A 22,044-nucleotide genomic window follows, 5' to 3' on the forward strand; every position below is an offset into this window, starting at 1 on the left:
CCTAAGGCAGGCGAGCCCTGAGCAGGACCAGGGACATCAGGTCATCAGGAGCAGGATGGCCGAGGGACCCGGAGCCCCTCGGCCTGAGGGTCATCTCAGGGCCGGGCTGCAGTCCGCCGGAGCCCAGCGCCCTCTAGAGTCCACCTGGGCCGGTCCAGGGATGAGTCCAGGACCGGGGGCTGCCTGTGTCCTCCTCCCTGACCAAGGGGGTGCAGACCCCCACTGCTGGCGGCCAGCCCCGCTCTTGACCTTGGGGTCTGGTCCCGCCGCTCTGGCCTGCAGGGATGTGGTGGGAGACCCAGCTAGGTGGTCAGGAGTGCCCAGGCCAAGCTGCACATGGCTGCCTGTCTTGGGACCGGGGTCCCGCGCACTTTGGTCTGAGGCGTGTGTCTCTCCAAGGAGCCTGGCTTGCAAAGAGCACCTGGTTCTGTCTCTGCCTCGGCCGGCACTCCCGTCTCCAGTCTATGTCTCTGCCCCGGGTGGGCACCCAAGGGGGCCCTCCAGGACCGAGGCCTCCAAGCCGGGCTTGAAGTGGGCGACTACCCCAGGCAGCCATGACTGCAGAGGGTCTGGGCGGCCCTCCAGCGGCCCTGCCCTGAGTCGTGGCCTGGGCTCCGCTGGGCCCCAGAGCAGGGGCTGGAAGGGGGCTCCCCAGGGAGGTGGGGCAGGCGAGGAGAGGACCAGCTCCCCTTCCTCCAAAGCAGGCCTTCTGCCCCCCGGGATCCACGCAAGGCTCCCCTCCCGCCATGGACCCTGGAGGGCAGGCTCTTGGGGTAGAAAGGCCTTGACCGGAACAGCTCCCCTGGGGGGTTGACTGGTGAGACTTTGAGAGAAGGGCTCTGCTGCTCCGCACGCAAAGGTCAAGCGCAGACCCCCAGGCCCCCAGAGAATGGAGGCCCACCCCTCTTCTGTCCTGGAGAGGGCCCCCCAGCCTGGCCCGGAGTAGTCCTGCTGTGTGTGTGGGGTGGGGGTCATACCACAAAGGTTCTAGTAAAGCCAGGAGCAGACAGAGGCCCACCGTCCACTCTGGGATGTCACTCAGCTCCACAGGAGCAAACCAGGAAACCAGGGGGAGAGCTTTCACAGGGAAAAACCAGAGCAAAGTTCTCTACCTCCTGAGTTGTCGCTTCCCCCAAAAAAACATCGTGCGGTCAGAAAGCCCTGGGCAGGCCAGGAGAGGCTGGGCCGAGGCCCCCGAGAGGAGGGGTGCTCCCCGCAGAGCAGGGGCCCAGCCCCCAGGGAAGAAGGGACGTGACCTCAGAGCCGCCAGTATCCGAGGGGTCGGTGGCCCCCGTGGGGGCACACAGCTCAGGCCTGCCGGAGCCAGGGCACTTCTGCTCACGTCTCTTTATTCTCCTGCATTTAAACCAAGCGCAGAGCTGACTTTATCTTCTTTTCTGTCTTTAAAGTGACAAAAAGGGGAACGGAACCGACTCTTACAAATGACAGGCGAGGTGTTTATTCTTTTCACGTTGCGGTCTGACTGCAGAGCGGCAGCCTGGGACGGGCAGGGACCGTGCGCCCGGTGTGACGGGAGCCCCGGGCAGGTCCGGGTTTGCGGCGGGCGGCGGCAGCCCACCACGTGCAGCTGCTCGTGCCCAGGCCGGCAGGGAGGTGCCGGGCGCTCTGCCCTGGCGGGGCTGCCCTCCCTGCTGGACTCTGGCCTTTGAGGAACCAGAAAAGCTTGAGTCTGTGTGGTGGGAATAAATACATTTGGCTAAGAGGAGCCGCTGTGCACCTGGTGGGGGTCAGTCCTCACGGGCAGACCCACCGGCTCCCTGCAGAGGTCCGGAACTGGCTGACCCCAGGGCCGGGTCTCCACATACAGCCAACCAGAAGGCTCGCCGCATCCTCGGGTGGGGCGGGGGTGTGAAGGGCGCCCGCGTAGTCAGGAGCTGCGGGAAGACAGGCCTTCCCTCAGCGCTGGTGACCTGGGGGAAGGAAGAGAGGGACGGAGTAACTCACGTCAGCATCCAGGGCAAGGGGCAGGCCAGCGCCAGGCCCGAGTGCCCTCCCCGAGTGCTCCTGGGCCTGACCCTCGGCCTCCGTGGGCCTCAGGGACCCCCACCCCCAGCTCCCACCAGCCCAGGTGTCCTGCCCCCTCTCCTGGGGCAGGGCCCTCCACCCCTGCACCCCCAGGGCCCACCCTGCCTGCCTGGGGAAGGGCTGGGATCCTCCGTGGCTCAGGGACCCAGACCACAGGCTGGTCTGGCAGCCCCAGCCCTGGGCAAGGCTCACAGAGGCTGAAGTGAGGCCGGCCACTCTGGAACCTTTCAGCCACTTGGGGATGGGCTTTCGGGGAGCTGATGGCTGGGCGCATGGCCCAGAAGGCCCCAGTGTGGGGTGTGATGGGAGCCCCACCCACCAGAGGCACCCTCCTTGCTCAGGAGACCCCCAGGGGCTGAGGGGAACAGACCTTGGACAGGGAAATCCTTTCTCAAGCGGGTGGGGAGCCCAGGCTTCCACCCTGCCTCCTGACACACCCCCGTCTCCCATCTGACGACCAGGCGGTTGTCGAGCAGGTGAACCTGGCCACAGGGGCAGCGGACACCTCGGCCCAGCGTCTCAGGGTCAACCCCCCACCAAGGAAAGCAGGGGGCATGCAGAGAGGGGGCCTCCCGAGTGCAGCAGACGGGGGATAGTGTCCACCAGCGCCCCCGCCCTCCAGCCCTCCAGTCCTCCCGGGAGGCTCCGGGATGGGGCGCAGCCTGGGAGGAGGAGGAGGGCAAGGCCCGGTGTCCAACAGGAACAGGAGGGCCACGCGCCCTGCAGCTGCCCGCCCCCGACTCGTTCCTGCATGAGGACGAGAGGCAGGCTGGCCCGGGGCCCGGCACAGACCCCTAGGGTGGGCTGCCTCGGAGAGCCCTGAGACTGCCCGGCTGCAGGAAAGCCCAGCCTGCCCCAGGGAGGGGCCCCGCGGGGTGTGGGGGCCTGGGGCCTGCCACCCCAGCCCAGGCCTCAGGGCCAGGAGCCCCTCGGACACGCCCTCGCAGCTGCCCCTGCCCCCCGGGGCGCCTGCCCCCCGGGGCGCGCAGAATCATGAGACGTGACCGAGTGGCGGTGTCTGACGCCACCACGTTTCAGAGGTTTGTTCACAGGATGGTCGTAAATGGAAACAAACGCTCGGCGTCTCCGGGGCGCTGGGGTCTCCACTTCTCTCAGAGCGCTGGGGCCCAGGGATGACACACAAATGGCCCACAGTGAGGGAAACGCAACTCTGCAGAGAACGGAGCTGAAGAGAAATTAAATGCGCCATAATTACCTGTGTGGATTAAGCTGCAATTTTTAATATCAGCACCGAATCTTGATTTAGCCAGAAACTATGCTTGTGTGTGGAGAAGGCAATGGCACCCCACTCCAGTACTCTTGCCTGGAAAATCCCATGGGCGGAGAAGCCTGGTGGGCTGCTGTCTATGGGGTCGGACATGACTGAAGCGACTCAGCAGCAGCAGTATGCTTGTGTGTATGTGTGGCAGGGGAATGGGGGTTATAAGGTTGCAGAATCTTCCTTTTCCACAGGAAAACTGCCCATGAAGAGTGCTCACGCTGGGAAACCTTGAAACAAGCAGCAGGAGGAGTGTAGAAACGTGGAGAGAAGTCCTTTCATCACATACTTCATGTCACTAGTGGGCTTTCAAACCGTGAACGTAGGTAACTCTGGTAGGTGGTTCAGCCTCTAAGTTGTGTCCGACTCTCACTATCCCATGGACTATAATAGCCTGCCAGGCTCCTCTGTCCATGGGATTTTCCAGGCAAGAATACTGGGGTGGGTTTGCCATTCCCTTCTCCAGGGGACCTTCCTGACCCAGGGATCAAACCTGGCTCTCCTGCGCTGCCCGCCGGCTCTTTACCGACTGAGCTCCAGGGAAGCCCAGGCAGCGCTGCTTCGGGTGAAATTCAGTCAGGCCTCCTGGCGGCTCGGGGGTGAAGAATCTGCCCACCAAGGCAGGAGACAGGAGTCCCAGCCTGAGTCAGGCCTCCTGGCGGCTCGGGGGTGAAGAACCTGCCCGCCCATGCCCGCAGCGCAGGGGACAGGAGTCCCAGCCCGAGTCCAGGAAGACCCAGAGGCTGTAGAGCAGCCAGGCCCGTGCACCCCGAGCCGGGGGCTGCAGACACTGGGCTCCGCAACAAGAGAAGCCCCAGCAATGAGAGGCCCGCCCAGCACAACCGGAGAGATGTCTGTGCAGCAACAGAGACCCAGCATGGCCAACGGTGAACACATAAATTTAAAAAAATTCAGCCAAGAGAGATGCGCTCAGGAACAGCTCACTCTACGGTGAACAAGGAACCAAAGCCTTCCTCCATTCCTGTTTAAAATGTAAAACCCGGAGATGGATCTGCACAGAGAAATGCAAGCGACCCCGCGGTGGCCCGCGTCCCCGAGGGGCAGGCGTGACCGGGAGGGAGCCTCCTGCCGCCGTCGCTGCTCTCAGCCCCAGGCGAGCAGTGACCCCACTGGCCACACGGCAGCAAAACGCACGGACGCTCGCCCGCCCGCGGCCGGTCATCAGGCTGACTCCTCCCCTCCCCACAAGGCTCCAGGGAAGCTCCCGGCCTCAAGCGGCAGCCTGGCCTCAAGCGGCAGCCTGGCCTCAAGCGGCAGCCTGGCCTCAAGCGGCAGCCTGGCTCGGGGTCTGCAGGAGGGACCCTGCTCTGCCCCAGCCCCGTACCTCCCCACCACCTCAGAGCTGGGTCATAGCATCTATGGGAACAGCCACACTCGGAAACTCCAAGTGCCCCGTTAAGGCAACATTTCAGCATTTAAAGGGGCTCAAATCAAAGGCAACCCCACGTCGCTGCAGAGACACCGGATCTGGGGGTGATTCGAATGGCCACAACCCCCTCTGAAGCCATGGCCCTTGTTAGGGAGATGCCCCAACAAGCCTGCGCCCTCTGCGACCAGAGGCCTCTCCCAGCAGGAGGAACACGGATGCGGCGGCCCGGGGGGGTCGGGCCCTGCCTCTCCGTCTGACTCTCCCTGCCTGAGGCGGCCAGTCGGCAGCTCTGGGAAGGCCTCGGGTCGCTTCTCTCACCCCCGCATCCCCGCGGCCGACACCGCCACTCTTCAATAATGGGGTGTTCCCTCTGGGCAGGGTGGTCCCTGTCCCTTCACCACGACAACCCGGCCAACCCCCAGAGCCCCCAGGCCCGTCGTCCCGCACCCCACCTAGGCACTGCGGGAGGGGCACACGTTCTCGGCAGGCATCCAGGGAAAAGCTCACCTTCCCGGCTCCCCAGGAGGAAGCTCCCGGGGGGTGACTGTGGACTCATGGATGACGCCTAGGAGGGTGGCCCAGGGCAGCTCGGCGGGTGCATAGCCTTCCACGTCCACGCACAGGGCCTCTGCCACAGCTCCGCCCCATCCTCGTCACTCAGGAAGGCCTAAGGCACAGCCACTGCCCCTACCCTGCGGAGACCAGCACGGCCTTGGCCGTGGACCCTGAGCACCTGCCTGGCCAGACCCCCGCTTGGTCCCGTGGTCCCTTCAGCCACACGCAGGCTGCACCAGGTCCAGTGAGACCCTGGCCAGGTAACCAGGGAAGGGGCGGGTCCCAGGACGCCAGCTCCCCGGGGCGCAGCCTGGAAGGCTGTGTTTGTTTCCCTGTGGGGACACGCGGAGGGTTGGCACGTGGCCCACTTCCCCATCCAGAGACCCAGGCAGCCCTTTCCGCCAGCCAGTGGCCCCCTACCTGTCCAGATCTGCTGTGGGGACGAGCTGTGGGTGCCCCGAGCTCAGGGTTCTCGACCCAGAGGCACAGTGCGGCTGAAGCCAACTGGCCCAGAGCCTTTCCCCAGGCCCCGCCCTCCCCATGGGAAGCGCCTCCCACTGCCGAGGGTGCTGAGTGGGCGGATACGCCCGGGCACGGCTCTGCCTCCCTAAGGCCAGGGCTGCCTGCTGCACAGGGAAGAGCCTCCCTGGGGACCTGTCTCCCCACTTGCAGGCGAGGGTGCTGCAGCCCAGCGTGCAGGGCGCCAGGAACCCAGCACCGGGCTGGGCAGGGGCGGGCTGTGCAGAGTGCCCAGGCCTCCGTGGGTGTTCCTGCGTGCCGGGCAGCGTTTGGGTCTGAGTGTGTAGGAGCTATTTCCTCGAAGGGGAGACCCCAACAGGACCACAAAGAACAGGACCGGGGTGTGAAGAAGCCGTGACCCACAAGGATGCCGGGACAGGGAACCCCGAGGTCTGGGGCCCGTCGGGGTCATGGCCGTGCCCAGAGCACTCCGGATTCCCTCCTTGATGAGGCGGTGGCGGCCAGGGGGCACAGGAAGGGCTGGGCACAGCTGCCTTACCACTCGGAGCCAAGAGCCAGTGGGTGGTGCCCCTGTGTGTCCGCTTCCGTCATGAACACAGCAAGCACGGCGGGAAGGCGGCCTGCAGGACGGGGTTGGCCCCGAGGAGCCTGGACCGCGCTCAGACTGACCGGGGACCCTCCGTAACATGCACCGAATTACAGACACCAACTGGAACGCACAGGAATCTCCAGAGGTGGAAAGAAAGACGGAATCAGTGACTCTAACGGTGTCTGAGGTCATGACGACCCCGGAGCGGGCCCTGTCCCCATGACTTGGGAACAGGACTCCAACGTGTCCCCTGAAGGGCAGACCCCAGGCACCGAAGGCCTGGGGTTCCCCCAGATCGCCACAGCCGAGCTGGTGGCCTCCCTGTCCCAAATGATTCCATGTATGATGTAGTCTGCACGTTAACATTTGGTAAACGTCAGCCTTCACACAGAAGACGACTGTGCTATCGTCACTAAGAACCAAGAATTTCAGCACAAGGGGGCAGAGATACAAATAAAGCGGTAAACAAGTGAAAAAAAATCTGAATTAGGAGAGTCCAAGTGAAGTCACGACCTCTTTGCTCCTGAAAGAAAGTAGCTCCAGGTCTCTGAACTGTGAAGGGTGATTAACAACCTGGGAACAACACAACCCTCAGCCAGCAGCCCTCACCCAGGCAGGAGGGCCGGACACCACGACCCAGAGAGGACCCAGGGCCCCTCGGGAAATGGGGGGCCCCGGGCCTAGGCCGGAAATGCCACGGAGACGGAATCCCGTGTCCTGGTGGAGAGCCAGGCCCGCGGCCAGGGGCGGCTGTGCTCCCCAGGTGGACTCAGGGGCTGAGGAGCCCACAGACAGCGATGCATCAAGGGGCATCGGCCTGGATGAAAGGGGTCAGCCCTGTTTACCACAGGCAACTGGTCAGCTGGAAGGCTGGGCCCTCGTCTGAAGGCCCCGTCTGCAGGTGACCATTGTCGCTGTGCGTGGCTAAGGAGCAGATCAGGTCACTGGACAGAAGGGCCTCCCGGAAGGCAGCTGAGACCCTGCCACCCACGGAGGGTCCCACCCGAGTCCCGGGGCACAGCGGCGCAAAGCTCAGGGCCTGGGTCAGCCCCTACCCACGCGCCCACGGACCTCGGACCCTGGAGGAAAGAGGGACGGGCACTTGGAGCTGTCCGTGGGGGCCCTCGCCCGCTGAGGCTAAGGCACCTGCAGGAGGGGCACTGCTATCCCTGAGGACACAGGCCTTGGAGGCCCTCCCACGGCCTGCAGGGACCCCAGCGCCCCAGAGGAGCGTCTGCACACCCAGGCCCGTGTCCTGTGCTGCCCGGGGCCCACCTGGGAGGCCATGCAGAGGGGCGGGGCCCGGGCCTCGAATCACAGGCCTGAGTTTCCTCTGGAACAAAATAATTACCACTTTCGCAGACAACCTGAGCTCCCTGAAAGCAAGGCGGAAGTCAGCTGAGAAGCGGAGGCACGTTTTTATTCAGAGTTGGAAGAAAGCAACGCCTCTCCCGGAGTTGGTGATGGACAGGGGCCTGGTGTGCTGCAGTCCACGGGGTCACAGAGGGTCGGACACGACTGAGCGACTGGACTGAGCTGAACTGAAAGCCTGTCTGGGACGCTGGGCCCGCAGATACAGCTCTGGAAGGGAGAAGCCCAGGAGGAAGCCGGAGCCTGGGGACAGGATCTGGCCGCCTCCGCCCACGTGTCACGCCTCCGGCAGGGCGAGGCGGGGTGGCTGCCTGGAGCCAGGCTGCAGGGTTTCCGGGCTGGCTTCCCGGCTGCTGTCTTCAGTTCCCAGGAGAGTGAGGCTGAAAGTGCTGCTGGGGCCCAGCCGTGTGCACAGCCTCCCTGTGGGGCAGGGCGCCTCCCTCACCCCGGACCCCCAGCCCAGCCGGACGGGGACGAAAGCTGCTCCCGCACCCGCGGGGGCTGCTGAGTGCACAGAGGATGCGGTGGGCGACCGGGGTCCTCCCCGGAGCGGCAGGGAAGGCGTGACAGGTGTGACGGCAGAAGGGCTCTGAGAGAGAGGATGAGGCTGGAGGGGCCTCCCAGGGCCTCGTGGTGAGAGGCAGACATGGCTTCCACACAGCGGCGGCCCCCGACAACGAGGCTGCTGGTGCGGCCACGGGCCCGGGGAGCCCGAGTCCCCAGCAGCTGCGAGAGACTGGAGGACCCTCCCCGGAGCCCCAGGAAGAGAACCTGGGTTTTGCATTCAGCCTCCAGAGGTTCCTGCATTTCCCACTGGCCTGAGACAGGTCATCTGGGACAGCAGCCTCAGGAAGCCACAGAACCGAGGCTTGCCCCAGGGTGCCCTCCACTCAGCAAAACCAGGAGTTCCCTAGGGAGGCGCAGCTGAGAGACCCCGAAAGCTCCAGCCTGCAGGAAGCAGCTGCCTGGGGCCTGCCCGGCTGGCGGGGAGGCCTGTGAATTTCCCGCTAGGCTGAGAGACGGGGCACTCACCCCAGGGAGGTGAACGGCTCTGCGGGGCCTTGGCACACCTGGGTGCTGCTCCCACACCCCTGACTGCCCAGGGCCCAGGGTGCGCTCCCAGGGACCCCTTGTCCAGTAGAGGCTCTGTCATGCTTGCCCTGGGTGGGGCCTGTGGGCCAGGCATGGCCCCCACCCCATCTGGACTCGCCTGCCACCTCCCTGGGGGCCCTGGGCCCGCCCGCCTCTCCACTGGCCTCCCTCCTGGGCTTCCAGGGGCCTCACACCTCTGGTCATTGCTGTCTGCCTCTCCACCACTCCGAGCCCCCCCACTCCACAGGGCCCCCTCCCCACACCCCCCACCCCTGCCAGTCCTGAACCACCACTTGGCCCCAACCCTCCTCTGAGGCTAGACCCCAAGCCGCCTCTGCGCTCAGACCCATGCACGGCGACGCTGACGAGGTGCTGAGGCTGGCGTGGGCGCAGGGGTCCCGGAGCTCTGGGCATGCCCAGCAGCCCCAGCCTGTCCCCCAGGGCCTCTGCCCCTGTTCCCCGTAGCCCCCTGACTCCCCGTCCTGGTCTCAACTGTTGTCCTCTGGCACAGCCTCCCCCGACAACACTGCTGCCCACAGCCGGGGCATTTTTCCAACACAGAACCGTCACCCCTGGCTTAATGTCCCACCGTGGCGCCCCTTCTCTGAGAGCAAGGCCACAGCTGGTGGTCTCTCCCTCCCCCCAGGAACAAGTCTGGCTCCCTCCTGCCTCCGATGCCCATCCTCACCCTATTAGCTTCCTGCTCTAATTTTGGCTGAATGTCACCTCCTCCAGGAAGCCTTCCCAGAGCCCCAGTCCCAATCAGCTCCGCCAGGAGGGCCCTTGTCCCGTCTCGGCACGTTCCTGTGCGTGATCACACATGAATCTGGGGAGGTGAGTCACAGCCCTCCCCCGGCCGCGAGGGCCGCGGTGACTGCACACTCTGTCTGCATCCAGCAGGGCATCTGGTCCTGGCAGGGCCAGTGGGTGTGTGGGTGGGGAGGGAGACCCCACCTGGAAGGTGGGGGGCCCGACCCGCCCTGCCCGGGGGCACCCCCGTCAGTCACACCTGCAGGGCCCTCACCCCGATCAGCGGCCACTAGGAGCTGCCTGGCCCACCCGGTCAGGAGCACAGTGCTGCCCCACTGGGGGACGCAGAGGAGCCCGGAGTACACAGGCAGACAGGTCGCTCGCTTACCCTCCCCCTGCGGGCACATGCTGCTGTTACCCCAAGACAGACGGGAAACTGGGGCTCGGACGGGGCCGCGTCCGCGCCTGCTGGGTGCCCGTTCCCCGTCGAGGCACATGGGGCAGGGGGCAGGACCTGCTGGCCTCCCCAGTGCCCTGGCCGCCGGCCCCTGGGGAGCTCAGGATGCTTACGCGGTCACCCACCTCCCAGTGGAGCCTCCAGCAGCCCTGTGAGGGGGCGGGGCGTCTCGGGGTCGAGGTCTGGGCACCTGTCCCCCCCTCTGCGGGGTTCTCCGGAGTCCAAACCCCACGTTCCTGGCACAGCCTCCATCAGCCCCTGGGGACGGCAGGGCCCTGCGCCGGGCTGGGGAGCCACGTGGGGCCGCAGGACTGCCTTTCCCAGCAGGCCTCCCGCCAAGCTCCCAGCCCTGGGCCCACCCTCTGGCACCCCATTCCTGGACACCCCCGGCCCTGCCCTCAGCACCCCGAAGGGCATCCCACCCGCATCTCACACAGGTTCTGAAAGGACCCCCTGGGCTAGCCCCAGCGCCCTCAGCTCGCCCGGGGAGCCCACCGGGGAATCCACCTTCCCCAGCGAAGGCGGCTTCCTGTTTCCCCTTCAGAGAGCAGGCCGGACAGGCTGCCCTCCAGACACTTGACGCTTGAAAGCAAGTGTGCCCACCAGAAGACCACAGACCCCACCCAAGCGCGAGACCCCAGCTGGCTGACGCCCACAGACCAACCACCTGGCTGGCAGAAACCTCAGTGCAGTCTTTAATCCTCAAGAAACAAAACCCAAAAGCCCATCAAGCAAAACCACTTTGCTTTGGCGCCGAAAGGATTCAGCAACACCCCCCCACACCGTCCCCCCACCCCAAGCTCCCAGAGCCCCAGAAGCCAGGCCCCCGCAGCAGGCAAACCTGTCTGGTGAGATTCCTCCTCTGCCTCCAGATAAACAGAGCGAGCCTGAGCCTATGGGGCTGCCTTCGCTCTCCGGGGTGTGTGGGCGAGCTGCCCTCCGCCCCAGGCCAGAGACAGGGTGGGCGGGGATGGGAGCGGAAGGGCACGGAGACAGACAGGACCCGAGTGGTCCCCAGGCCAGCGGGATGTGGCCGCAACAGAGAGATGCCAGGGAAACGGGAGGCCGGGCATCGGGGCCTTCTCTGGGCCCCTCCCCACGGGGTGCCCTGACTAGCCACCCTCGCTGGCTTGACGCCCCCACCACAGGGCGGTGCCACACCCACACCCCACACAAAGGCCAGAACCGATGGGGAATGTGCCAGGTTCCTGGGAGGAGTTTGTGCCCAGAGTCCTGGGGGCACTCAGGAGGCACAGGGAATTGGGGGAGGGAGATGAGGCCTCAAGAATCCCAGCAGGGACCTCAGCCCAGACGGGCCCCTCGTCCCTGCTTCTTCAGTCCCAGGACCCGCTGCAGCCAGCCCAGCAGTGAGGCAGCAGCAAGCACTCCCTGAACCCCCTCCCCGGGCACCAGCCAGCCGACCCACCCAGCCCTGAAGGCTGGCGTTGCCCGGGAAGTCAGCACAGACAGGTGGACGAGGTCACCCGAAGGTCTAGAGATGAGGGTGGAGGCCCACATGAAGGACAGACCCCAACTGAGTCAGGGGCGCCAGCCCGAGGCCACGGGGCCAGGAAGGGGCCATGGGCTACCCCGCACTGGGGAGCCTGACGTGCCCACTGTGGTCCACCGAGGCAGCCTGGAGCCTCGGGTGGCCACAGCCTGCCTGGAGCCAGCAGAGGAAGGGGCCGGCCCTCGGACCTGCCGCCGCCCAGGGCCAGGGCTGGGGCACCAGACATTACCAACCCCATCTCCGTGCGTCTCAGGCCCCGGGAGTGCCCACAGCACATGGCTCGGCCCCTCGCTGTTCCCCAACAGCCCGTGAGGTGACCAGACAGGCCACACAGTGACCCACCCCACCTGGGGGCACTCGGCCCCATGGAGGCTCCAGGTGGGGCCACGGCTGGGGCTCCCACAGAGTCCCCCCGGGGGTGGAGACGGAGGCCGTGGCACTGGACGGGGCAGATCCCAGACGCCCTCCAGGAGCCTGGAGCCGCAAGCCCCAGGCACCATGCCTCAGCCGATGAAGGCGAGTCCCCCTGGCGCCAGGAGAGGGGGGCTGGGCCACAGGCACCACCTCTGGGGGAAGGCAGCGGAGTGACCTTCCTCCCTCCTGCGAAGTCGGACCCTTGGACGCACCCGCCAGCCTGCAGGAGGAGGAAGCCCCTCCTGCGCCCACCCCAGCCACCGGCTCGCCCGTTTCTCCAAAAGGCGAATGGAAGAGCAAGCGGATCTTTTGTGGCCTTTGAAAAATGGCCACAAAACACAAACTAGCTCTGTTCTCTGCCCAGGTGGCTGACGACTCGCCTGCTCTTAAAGCATCTCTTCTGTGACCCGAAACGCTGGGGGGACGTTGCCAGCCAGCAGGACAATCTTCCAGACCACCCATTTCGGAGCAGCGAGCCAGCCTGGCCAAGGGCATCCCTCACCCCCTGGTTCACCGAGGCCCAGGCTGGAGGCACAGCCCAGCCACGGACGCAGGCTCAGGGCAGCTGGAGGGAGGCAGCCCTCCACGCACACACTCACCTGGGTGGGAACCTGGGTTACGTTTCGAACTGGGTTAAGAGCTCCCTTATTTCTGGGGCCACGTGCTGGGCGGCATTGGCAGCCTCTGTGATAGCTTTCCGATACATTCCCTTCTTCTTACGGTTAAATCTCAGTTTGAAAAATTCAGAGAAAGGGGACAGTTTTGAGATAGACAAAAATGACGTAGTTGGAGAACCAAACCACGAGACTTTTGCTTCTTGCCAGGAGGGCTCCCCGTCCTCTTTCTGGCTAAGACTAATGTCCAGGACACGTGCCGGCCACCAAGGGAAGCCGTGAACCTTACCCCACACGATGTCCCCTACGGCCACGGTCCTCCCGTCCTCAGTAACGCACTTGGAGACGCTCTGTGTGTGCAGCCTGACCGTCAGGGGTGGGACCGTGGGCCTCATGCCCTTGGAGGAAGAGGGCACGCCACCGCCGGGCGAGAGGTCGCAGGCGTCTGGCAGCGTCGCGTCCGAGCCGGACGACCTGGACTCGTCCAGGCTGTCGCTCCACGCTAGCTCGCCGGTGCAGCCGCTCCTCCCGGGGCAGGCAGCCAGGAAAGCCAGCCCGGCACTGTCGGGCCCGTGGGCACTCCGGGGACACCCCTTGCAGTCGTCATCCTCTCCAGAGCTCGCGGAGGGCGAGTCCGCCAGCCCGCCGTGGTGGGCGGCACCGTCGGCCGGGGGCCCTCGGCCCTTGAGTTCCTGCACCAGCTCGGCCCTGTAGACGGGCTCCTGCTCGCCAGCCCCCAGGCGGCGCGGCTTCAGGCGGATCTTGGGGGGCGGCGGGGAGGCCCCGGGGGGCAGGGGCCGCGTCAGCTTCAGCTTGGGGATGGAGGCAGGGGCGCCGGCGGCCGGCCGGTCCCTGGGAGGCTCAGGGTCCGGGCCTCCGGGCGAGGCCGGGGGTGGACAGAAGGGCTCCAGGGAGCCGTGCACCCGGGGGGGGATCTCCACCACCTCCCCGGTGCCCTGGGGCGTGCTGTAGGAGATCTTGATGGCCGGGCTCCGCGGCACCCCCGCCCGCGCCTCCTCCCGCCGCTCGCGCCTGCTCCTCTTGGCGGCGGCCGCGTCGCCTCCTCCGTCGGCGTCCTCGGGCTTGCGGGGCTCCCTGCGCGGCCGGGGGCGGCGGGGGGCCCGGGGCTGGCCTCCGGGGGGCTCTGGGTGCTTTTGCACTTCTCACACAGCACTTGGCGCGGCCGCAGGCGGATGGGGCTCAGGGCCAGGCGGCCGGGGTCGCGGTTGCGGGACAGGCGCCGGCGGGTCCTCTTGACGCCCCGGGGCGGCGGCTGCGGCACCCACTGCCGGTAGGTGTTCCTCAGCCAGAGCGGGGGCGGGAAGGGGGCGCCTTCGAAGTAGGGCGGGAACGGGGGCAGGCTTCCGGCGGGCAGCGGCGGGACCAGGGGCGGGGGCGGCTCGGGGGGCCCGTCCCCGCCTGCCGGCGCCGGGGGGCCCGTCCCCAGGGGCATGGCCTCCGCGTCTCCCTCTGCCGGGGACGGGCCGTGGCAGCCGTTGACAGGGGCGTCCTGGGCCTGGGTCAGCGGAGCCAACGGGGGCAGGCCGAAGAGGCCGGACCTGGTCGTGGGGAGACAGAAAGGGGCGGTCAGCACAGGGAGGACCCCCACGCCCCAGCCCCTACGTGAGGGGCGGGGGCCCAGCAGGATCTCCCGGCTTTAACAGAGGCACGCCCCCCGCCCCAGCACCCGCCCGGGGCAGCCCAGGAGCAGGCTGCGTGCTCTGAAATCAGGTGCTCAGCATCAAGCCCACGGGCTGACAGGCACTGACCGTCCAGGCCTCCGTTCCTGGAACGAGGGGAACTCACAGCCGCAGACCCGGAGGCCCATGAAGCAGGCAAACAGGGCCTCCGTTCCTGGACAGGCCTGGCCCAGCCTGTGGGACCCGGCTGCTGGGTGGCCAGTGGCCCCTGCCGACAGGCCTCATCCGCTCACCCCCTCCTCCCTGAGGGAAACACTCCCAGAAGGAAGATCCCAACTGCATCCCCAGGAGGACCTTCAGCCCCAGGAGAGCCCATGGGACCAGGTTCCCCGGGGCAGAGTGTGTCTGGGGCCGGGGGCCACTCACGGCCAGGCCCAGTAAGCCCCGGGTGTGAGAGTCAGCCCACTCCCCCCTGAATGCTGCTTTCAGGCGAGGGTACCCCCCCCCCCACAGGCCGCCCGTGCCGACTATGACCTGGAAGGACCGCCCCTCCCGCCTGGTATCCCCGGCCCCTCCCCTCCGTCCTGCAGGTCCAGAGAAGGCAGGAGGCCGCCCTTCCACAAGGACCCACAGCTAAGGCCAAGCACGTGGCCAGCACCCCAGGGCTCCCCAGAATGGCACGCGCTTGCTTCGAATGGCTTCAGGGCAGCACCCTTCCAGAGCGCTGGCCAGCCGGCCTGCGTGCTGGGGGCGTCTGAAGTCACATCTCATGAAGGAGCCGCTCCTGAAGCAGCAGAACACTGCTCCAAACAACGAGAGCCAAGCCCAAACAGGCTGCACCTCCCCTGGCAGCGATACACAACGGCAAACACACGCGACTCCATTTGCGAGACCGCTTAAGCTAAAAGCTGTTAGTTTTCATTTTCCAGCACAGAACAGACTTTCAGACAAGAGTTTAGAATACTGCGCCTCCATCTCTCCCTCCCTCGTGCAATTCAATCACAGCAGAAAAGATAAGTGAGCTTTGCTGTTCCACAGCTTCCAAGGGACTTCTGCTTCTACTCTTCCCCAGAAGAACCAAGGCTGCTGAGACCGCCTGACCCCCCATGGCAGCTCTGTCTGCACCAGGTGGCCCCAGGCACCTTTGGCTGGAAGGCTCCTCCCCGCCCCCCCAGGGGGTGGGTGCCCAGGGACACAAGGAGGCTGGGAGCCGGGTGCAGGCCACTTGAGAAGCATGGACCACAGGGGCGGGCAAGAGGGCATGCAACAGGGCTGAGGGCAGCGGGCAAAGGCCCATGGCCTCCCTGATGGTCCGTCACGGGAGGGCACGTCTGCCATGGGAACACCGTCCAAGTTCTGTTGAATCCAAGATCACCAGTAAACGCCCAGTGCTGCGCGCTGTGCTAAGCCACTTCAGTCATGTTCAAATCTTTGCAACCCTGTAGACCGTAACCCACCAGGCTCCTCTGTCCATGGGATTCTCCAGGCTAGATTACTGGAGTGGGCTGCCATTCCTGACGCCAGGGGATCTTTCCCACTCAGGGATTGAACCTGAGTCTCTAATCCTGAATTGGCAGGTGGGTTCTTTACTGCTAGCGCCACCCAGGAATCACATCAAACTTTATCAAGTCTGAAAGTGAAGTTGCTCAGTTGTGTCTGACTCTTTGTGACCCCATGGACTGTAGCCTGCCAGGCTTTTCCGTCCATGGATTTTCCAGGCAAGAATACTGGAGGGGGCTGCCATTTCCTTCTCCAGGGGACCTTCCTGACCTGGGGATGGAACTCGGGTCTCCCGCAGTGCAGACAGACTACCGTCTGAGCCACCAGGGAGTCCCAGTTCAAAGCCATTCAGGGAACCCTATCTCAGCCCATCTCCCCTGAATCTAGTCTTCATGGGTAGAGCTGCTGCAGGGGGTGGAAGGTTTGTACTTCAGTGCCCAGAGGTCCGGCGTACCAGGGCCCTGGCCTCCCGTCCTCTGCTTGGCGACAGGATGCAGCTCATTCAGCCGGCTCACTGGCGGCCTGTGACCTGTGAGTGTGACTGAGAGAGGAGGGGGCAAGGGGTGCAGAAGAGAAAGGTGGGGAGATGGGGGCGGCAGGGCCAGCCAGGGGCAGTGTCCAGCCCGGGGCCAGCAGTGGGGACCTGGCAGTCGATCCCGACACCCGCCCCCCCCCGTCCCTCCAGCCCCAGCAGATCAAACCAGGAGGCTGTTGAGGCCATGAGCCCCGCCCTGGGGTGCAGGCCCCCCTGAGCACGGGGCTGCGGCCCGAAGGCGGTGCCTCCCTCCAGACGGTGGGTGGCCGGGGACCGCGGCTGTGGCCGGCACAGCAGGCCCCGTGACTGGGGCACTTCCTTCCCGGAGCGGCCTCCAGGCCCTGGCCCCGGCCACACCCACGCCTGCCGGTGGGTAAACAGGGCCGGCAGGACCCTGGCTGCCCAGCCAGGGGCCGTGGGCAAAGCCCCGTCTACAGCCCCGTGAGGCGTCCTGGTCACCATCCCAGCTCTCGCCTGGGACAGGGAGGCTGGGACAGCCCAGGGGGCGGGCAGGGTCTGTGCTTGGCTCCCAGCTCAGCTGCCCTGGGGCGCAGAGATGGCTCCAGCCCAAGCCTCTCTCTCAGGGAAGGACCTCAGCAGCCTGCCCCCACGGGGCGCCTCCTGGATCCCCGGGCACAAGGTGTGGCACCACTGAGGTTTGTGCATGACCGTGGGGCTGGGCCCCTGGCAAGGCTGGGCTACGCCCACGTGGGCCTGCACTCAGGGACGGAGGTACGGCTGGCCTGGCAGAGCCCCGCGGCGACAGTGCAGGGCCTGGCAGAAGGTGGGGGGCCTGGGGCCAGAGACACGGTCTGCCAGGCCCTGCGAAAGGACCTGGGCCCCACTGTCCACCCGTTGCTGTGCTGAGGGTCAGAGCCTACTGGGCCCTCCAGGCAGCTGCCCCCGAGGTCGGGAGAAGGAGCTGGGAGGGGAGCCTGGGGGCTGGGGAGACCCACGGGCGGAGCAGGCCCCCCCATACCCGCTTAGACCAGGAAGCCTGAGGGGGCCTGGAGCAAACCGCAGCCCCGAGGACGGACAGGGGGACAGAGCCAAGGTGAGAAAGTGGGAAGTTTGCAAGGGTGGCTTCGGCCATGAGGCTTATCAGGGGTCAGATCCCAGAGCAGGGTAGTTCTGCCCCCAAGGGCACAGGAGACAGAGTGCCCAGGGTCCCCCACTGTCCAGGGGAGGGCACAGCCGCCTGCAGGGGCACGGGGCCTGGCCGGCCGTCCTCGGCCCTTGTCCTGGGCTTCATGTGTGCCTCTGGCTGAGCAACGCCCCCAGGACCGCCCTGGTCGACCCACGGCCAGGAGGAGCCAGCTGGGCAGCCTGCCGGAGCGCGAGACGCCCCGCATGCCCACCATGGCCTCCCCTCCGCAGGCCTGGGGCCCAGCAGCAGCCTCTGGGCCCAGCCCGGTTCCCCGGACCTTCCTGCCTTATCCTCCCATGGGGAGAGGCCAAACAGATGGGAAGACGTGGCCCCTGGAACAGAAGCGCCCCAGGGGCCCACCCCAAGGCCAGGGTCCAGGGTAGCCTCCTGCAGCGGACACCCTGTAATGGACGCCCGTGTAGGCAGAGTCCGCAGCCCCGTGCCCCCAGGCGAGGCCCATGCGGCCGGCTGAGTGCCCCAGCGCTGGTTCAGAAAGCACACAGCAGCTTCTCTCTCCCACAGGCCTGCCAGACAGACGGCCCTCCAGACAGACGGCCTGCCAGACAGACAGCCGGCCGCAGGGCTGGAGCCGCGGCAGGGGAGGGGCGGGCGCTGCGGGAAAGGCGGGCAGACAGCGCCAAGATGCCCTGAGGTCCACCTCTGCTCAGGGAGCCAGGAGACAGGAAGTGCAGCCTGGACTCCAGAGGGGCCCCCAGGGCCACCCAGGGGACCCTGCCCCCCTCTCCCAGGGCCACCCAGAGGACCCTGCCCCTTCCCCCAGGGCCACCCAGGGGACCCTGCCCCCCTCCCCCAGGGCCACACAGGGGGCCCTGTCCCTCCTCCAGGGCCACACAGAGGGCCCTGCCCCTCTCCCAGGGACACACAGGGGGCCCTGTCCCTCCCCCAGGGACACCCAGGGGCCCTGCCCCACCCTGAGGACAGCACCCTAGGATCTCTGCCCCAGCTGCTCCCAGGGTCTTGCACCCAGGGTTTTAGAACCATCAGCATCATCCCAGTGCGACTCAGCTGTGTCCCTCTCACCTCTCCGAGGATGCCCCCAGAAGCCCAAGGCCAGCCGCCTCCGTCCCGCCCCCGTTCCCCCTCGACCGCTCCAGAGATCAGCCATGTGGGCCTGGCCCCCCAGTGAGGCATCTGCCCGCTGGCTGCAGGTCATGCCAGCCAGTGGTGCACTGGGCACCCCCGCCCTCAGGTCCCCAAGGGCAGGGGAAGAGCCAGTGGGGCCTGGGCGGGGGTGCCCAGGATGGAGCAGGGAGCCCCCCTGCCCAGGGTCCAGCCAGGGCGGGGATTCTTGGCTGGTCTCCAGAGACTGAGTCTCCAGAAGCCTCAGTCGCCGCCCTGCTGAGTGACTGAGTGAGTGATAGTCACTCAGTTGTGTCTGGCTCTTTGGGACCCCGTGGACTGGAGCCCACCAGGCTCCTCTGTCCGTGGAATTCTCCAGGCAAGAGTACTGAAGTGGGCTGCCATTTCCTTCACCCCACCCCCCTGGGCGGGTCACAAAGGCCCACACCCAACCTTTCCAGCAGAGGGGCCCAGGAGTCTGCGTGGTGATGGCCTGGGGGATTCACACTGGAAAGTTGAAGAAACCCCGGCTCAGAGGTCAAGGCCAGGCCTGACAGGCAGCTGGCCCTCACGCACCGCCTGGGGACCCCCTCTTGGAGCCTTCGTTGTCTCTGGGCAGTGCCCCATGAGGTCCCTGAGCACAGGCACACCCCCAAGTCGCCCGTGAAACAACACCCACAGCCACCTGGGCCCCAGCCTGGACACAGGAGCCCCGGTGGTGCGGCAGGAAACGCGGGGAGCGGGCCCGAGGCTCAGGCCGTCTCCTCGAGTTCTGACCGGGTGTGGACTCAAGAGTTCCCAAAGACCTGGCTTCAGCCCACACGGCAGCCAGGCAGCAGGTTCAAGGCTGGATGGGGGCACTGGGCACTGAGCGCCTCCCACCTCCTGGGACCTCGGCCTCCGAGGACACACGTGTATTCGGCTCAGGGCCCGCAGCGAGGGGCACCGCCTCCCGAGTGCCCTTAAATTAACACTGGTAGCTGGGCCCCCTGTGAGAACTGCCCGTCCCGGAGGATGCCCCCGGCTCTGCCCCCGTGCTCCAGCAAGGCTAACACACAGCGGTGAGCGGCCTGCCCCCCACGGGGGCACCGCGGGCGCAGTGGCCTGCTGCCCTGACCTGAGCCCGCACCAGCCCGCTGCTTGGGGACTGCAGGCCCCGGGAGGGGGGGCGGTGCCTGCAATCCGAGCCCCCAGCTGCTCTCTCTGCCCGTCAGTACCCACGCCCGGGAAGGGGCCTGGCTGGTTGGCCATGCCCCTGTTGCGTGGGGGGGAGGGGGAGTGCTCCAGGGAAGGCAGGTGGGTGCTGGGGACCCTGAGGCCTGAGGCCAGGCCCCCTCTGCCTGGGACACCCAGCCCAGGCCTCTGGACCCTGCCTGACAAGCTGGCTGTAAACTTGAGCACTGCAACTCATAATATTATGGGAGAAAACCGAGATCAGGATGAAACTGAAGGTGACCGCAGAGGAGAGGTGGGGTAGGCAGGGGCAGGGACAGCTTTGGGGCCAGGCTTCAGACAACTGGGGGGCTGGGAGAGGCCAGGTTAAGCCTCAGACTCTCTGCGGGGACTGGGGGGCCCACTCAAGCCAGAAAGGGGCGCTGCCCAGCTGAGCTGTGCCCACTGAGCCCAGCCCCTGGCTCCGTGGGCGGCTCCGGTTACAGCCTCATGTGGCCGTGGCAGGGCGGACGCCCACACGCCCTACAGCTGCCAGTTCCCATCCTGGGATCCCAGCAGAGCCTGCTTCCTCCACGAGCGGGTGGGGAGCTGTGCAGATCTCTGAACCAGGGCACCCACAGGCCGCAGGGCCCGGAGCCCTGGCTGGAGGCAGAGAGCAAGGGCAGTGAGCCTGCAGCCTCCGCAGACACCCCCAGCCACGAGTCTACCCTGCAGCCTCCTTTGTCCTGAGTCAGGGAGCCCAGAAAATGGGGGTGGGGGGTGCTGCTCCTGCAAGTGTCCGCTGCCGAGAGGAAAGGCCAGGCAGGGCTGTGCAGGAAGGCTGGAGTGCGGCCTGCCTGATGGGGAAGTGCTGGCCACTGGCGGCAGGGGACCTTGGCCACCCCAGGCCGCGGGCTTGGCCCTCTCGAGGGGCTGTGCCTGCAGCCTGTGGGGGTCACCGGGCCCCACCAAGGGCTCTCTGCAGTAGCTGGCTCCGAGCAGGGTGACAAGTCACCTGGGAGGCCATATGTTACATCACGTGACTTGCACATAAATGGCTCTGGCACACCTAATGAGGAGATAATGCCAGCAGGGCGACTGTGGAAAGGTGACGGTCCTCCGGCCACATCTACGCGGAGGGCACAGACCCGACCTGCACCGAGGGGCGAAGCTGGGCCTCTGCAGAGGGGAGGTGGTTTAGGACAAGGCCCAGCCAGAGCCTCGAGACATTAGCGCCTGATTAATGCCTAATCATTTATCTGCGCGACAGCTCTACCATGTGACACTGTATCCAGGAGACTTTCCCGCTGCAGAGCTCCCTGCCGCCGGCGCACAGGTGCCTCTCGCGTGGACCTGCCCCAGGCCCGCCCGGGGACCCCTCCATCAGTGGCGCCCGGCTCCCGCAGGGCGCCCCCTCGCAGCTCTGCAGCCTGTCTCTTTTCATCCCTGCTCCGCCTGGGGGCTCCGCAACCCCAAACAGTGTTCTCAAATCCTGCCGCCGGACACTCTGTCCTCACCTCAGCCCCGACTGCGCCCGGGAGCCGGAAGAGGCATTTCAGGGCCCGCGGAACCCCCTCTTGTGAGTGACCCCCAGGCAAGTGCGGCAGCGCACGGGGGCCCCCCCACCACACACCAACGGATGACAATTCTGAACAGAGCCGAATTCAACAGTGCGTCTGAACAAAGAAAAGTGCGTTAATTATGGCAGACGTGCGGAGTTAGGAGCCCGGCATCGCGGCGGCTGGCGCGGGGGCTCGGGATCCACGCGCCGCGCCCAGGCTCCAGCCCGGCGCCCCCCGCTGTCCCCCGCCCGGCCGCGCGACCCCCCGCCCGAAAACTCGCGACGACTTTGAGAACCACTTTTGCCCCCCGAGAGGCGGCCGCGCTCGCGCACCCCGAAACTGGGGCTGGGGAAAACGAAAGCGCGCGGGCGCAACGCCGCCCCGCCCCGGAGCGGGCCCCGGCCTCGGGCCAGCGCGGGGGGAGGGGGGAGGTGTCCCGAGGGGAATCCGGGGGCGTCCCGGGCTCGCGCCCCCGCCCCCGCTCACTTTTTTGTGCAGTCCAGCAAGATCCCGGCGAAGCTGCGCTCGCCGCAGCTCGCGGTGACCAGCAGCGCGCCGTTGACGACCTGCTCCACCCGCACGGGCAGCCGGCAGCCGGCCCGCGGCTCCATGCTCCGCGTCCCGGCCCGGCCCCCGCCCGCGCCGGGTCAGCCCCGCGCGTGACGCCGCCCGCCGGCCGCCTGACGTCACAAAGCTCCGCTCGGGCGGCCTCCGCGAGCGGGCCGGGGGGCGCGGGGAGGGGCGCGCGGGGCACCGGCGCCCTCAGACGCGCGCCGGGCCGTGCGGCCTCCACACCCGGCGCGGAGACGCACTGCGGAGCCCCACCGAGGGGGCAGGATGGGCCGGGATGGGCAGGGCCGCGCTCCACCCCCGGCGACGCC

At 66.7% G+C, this 22,044-nt stretch overlaps 1 protein-coding gene and 1 long non-coding RNA gene across 2 annotated transcripts; both read right to left on the bottom strand.

The window, feature by feature from the left end:
• PWWP2B (PWWP domain containing 2B) lies at positions 1,437-21,789 on the bottom strand. The gene is given in 4 exon segments (XM_018041470.1): positions 1,437-1,931; positions 12,837-13,652; positions 13,655-14,106; positions 21,650-21,789. Coding segments are annotated over 4 exon segments (1,407 nt in total). The 5' UTR covers positions 21,775-21,789; the 3' UTR covers positions 1,437-1,917.
• LOC108634033 lies at positions 2,156-10,812 on the bottom strand. The gene is made up of 3 exons (XR_001917319.1): positions 5,691-10,812; positions 5,223-5,602; positions 2,156-3,555 (listed from the first exon to the last, which is right to left on the bottom strand). It is a non-coding gene; the product is annotated as an uncharacterized LOC108634033 (long non-coding RNA).

The sequence above is a fragment of the Capra hircus genome, chromosome 26 (assembly GCF_001704415.2).
Source record: "Capra hircus breed San Clemente chromosome 26, ASM170441v1, whole genome shotgun sequence".
NCBI lineage: Eukaryota > Metazoa > Chordata > Mammalia > Artiodactyla > Bovidae > Capra > Capra hircus.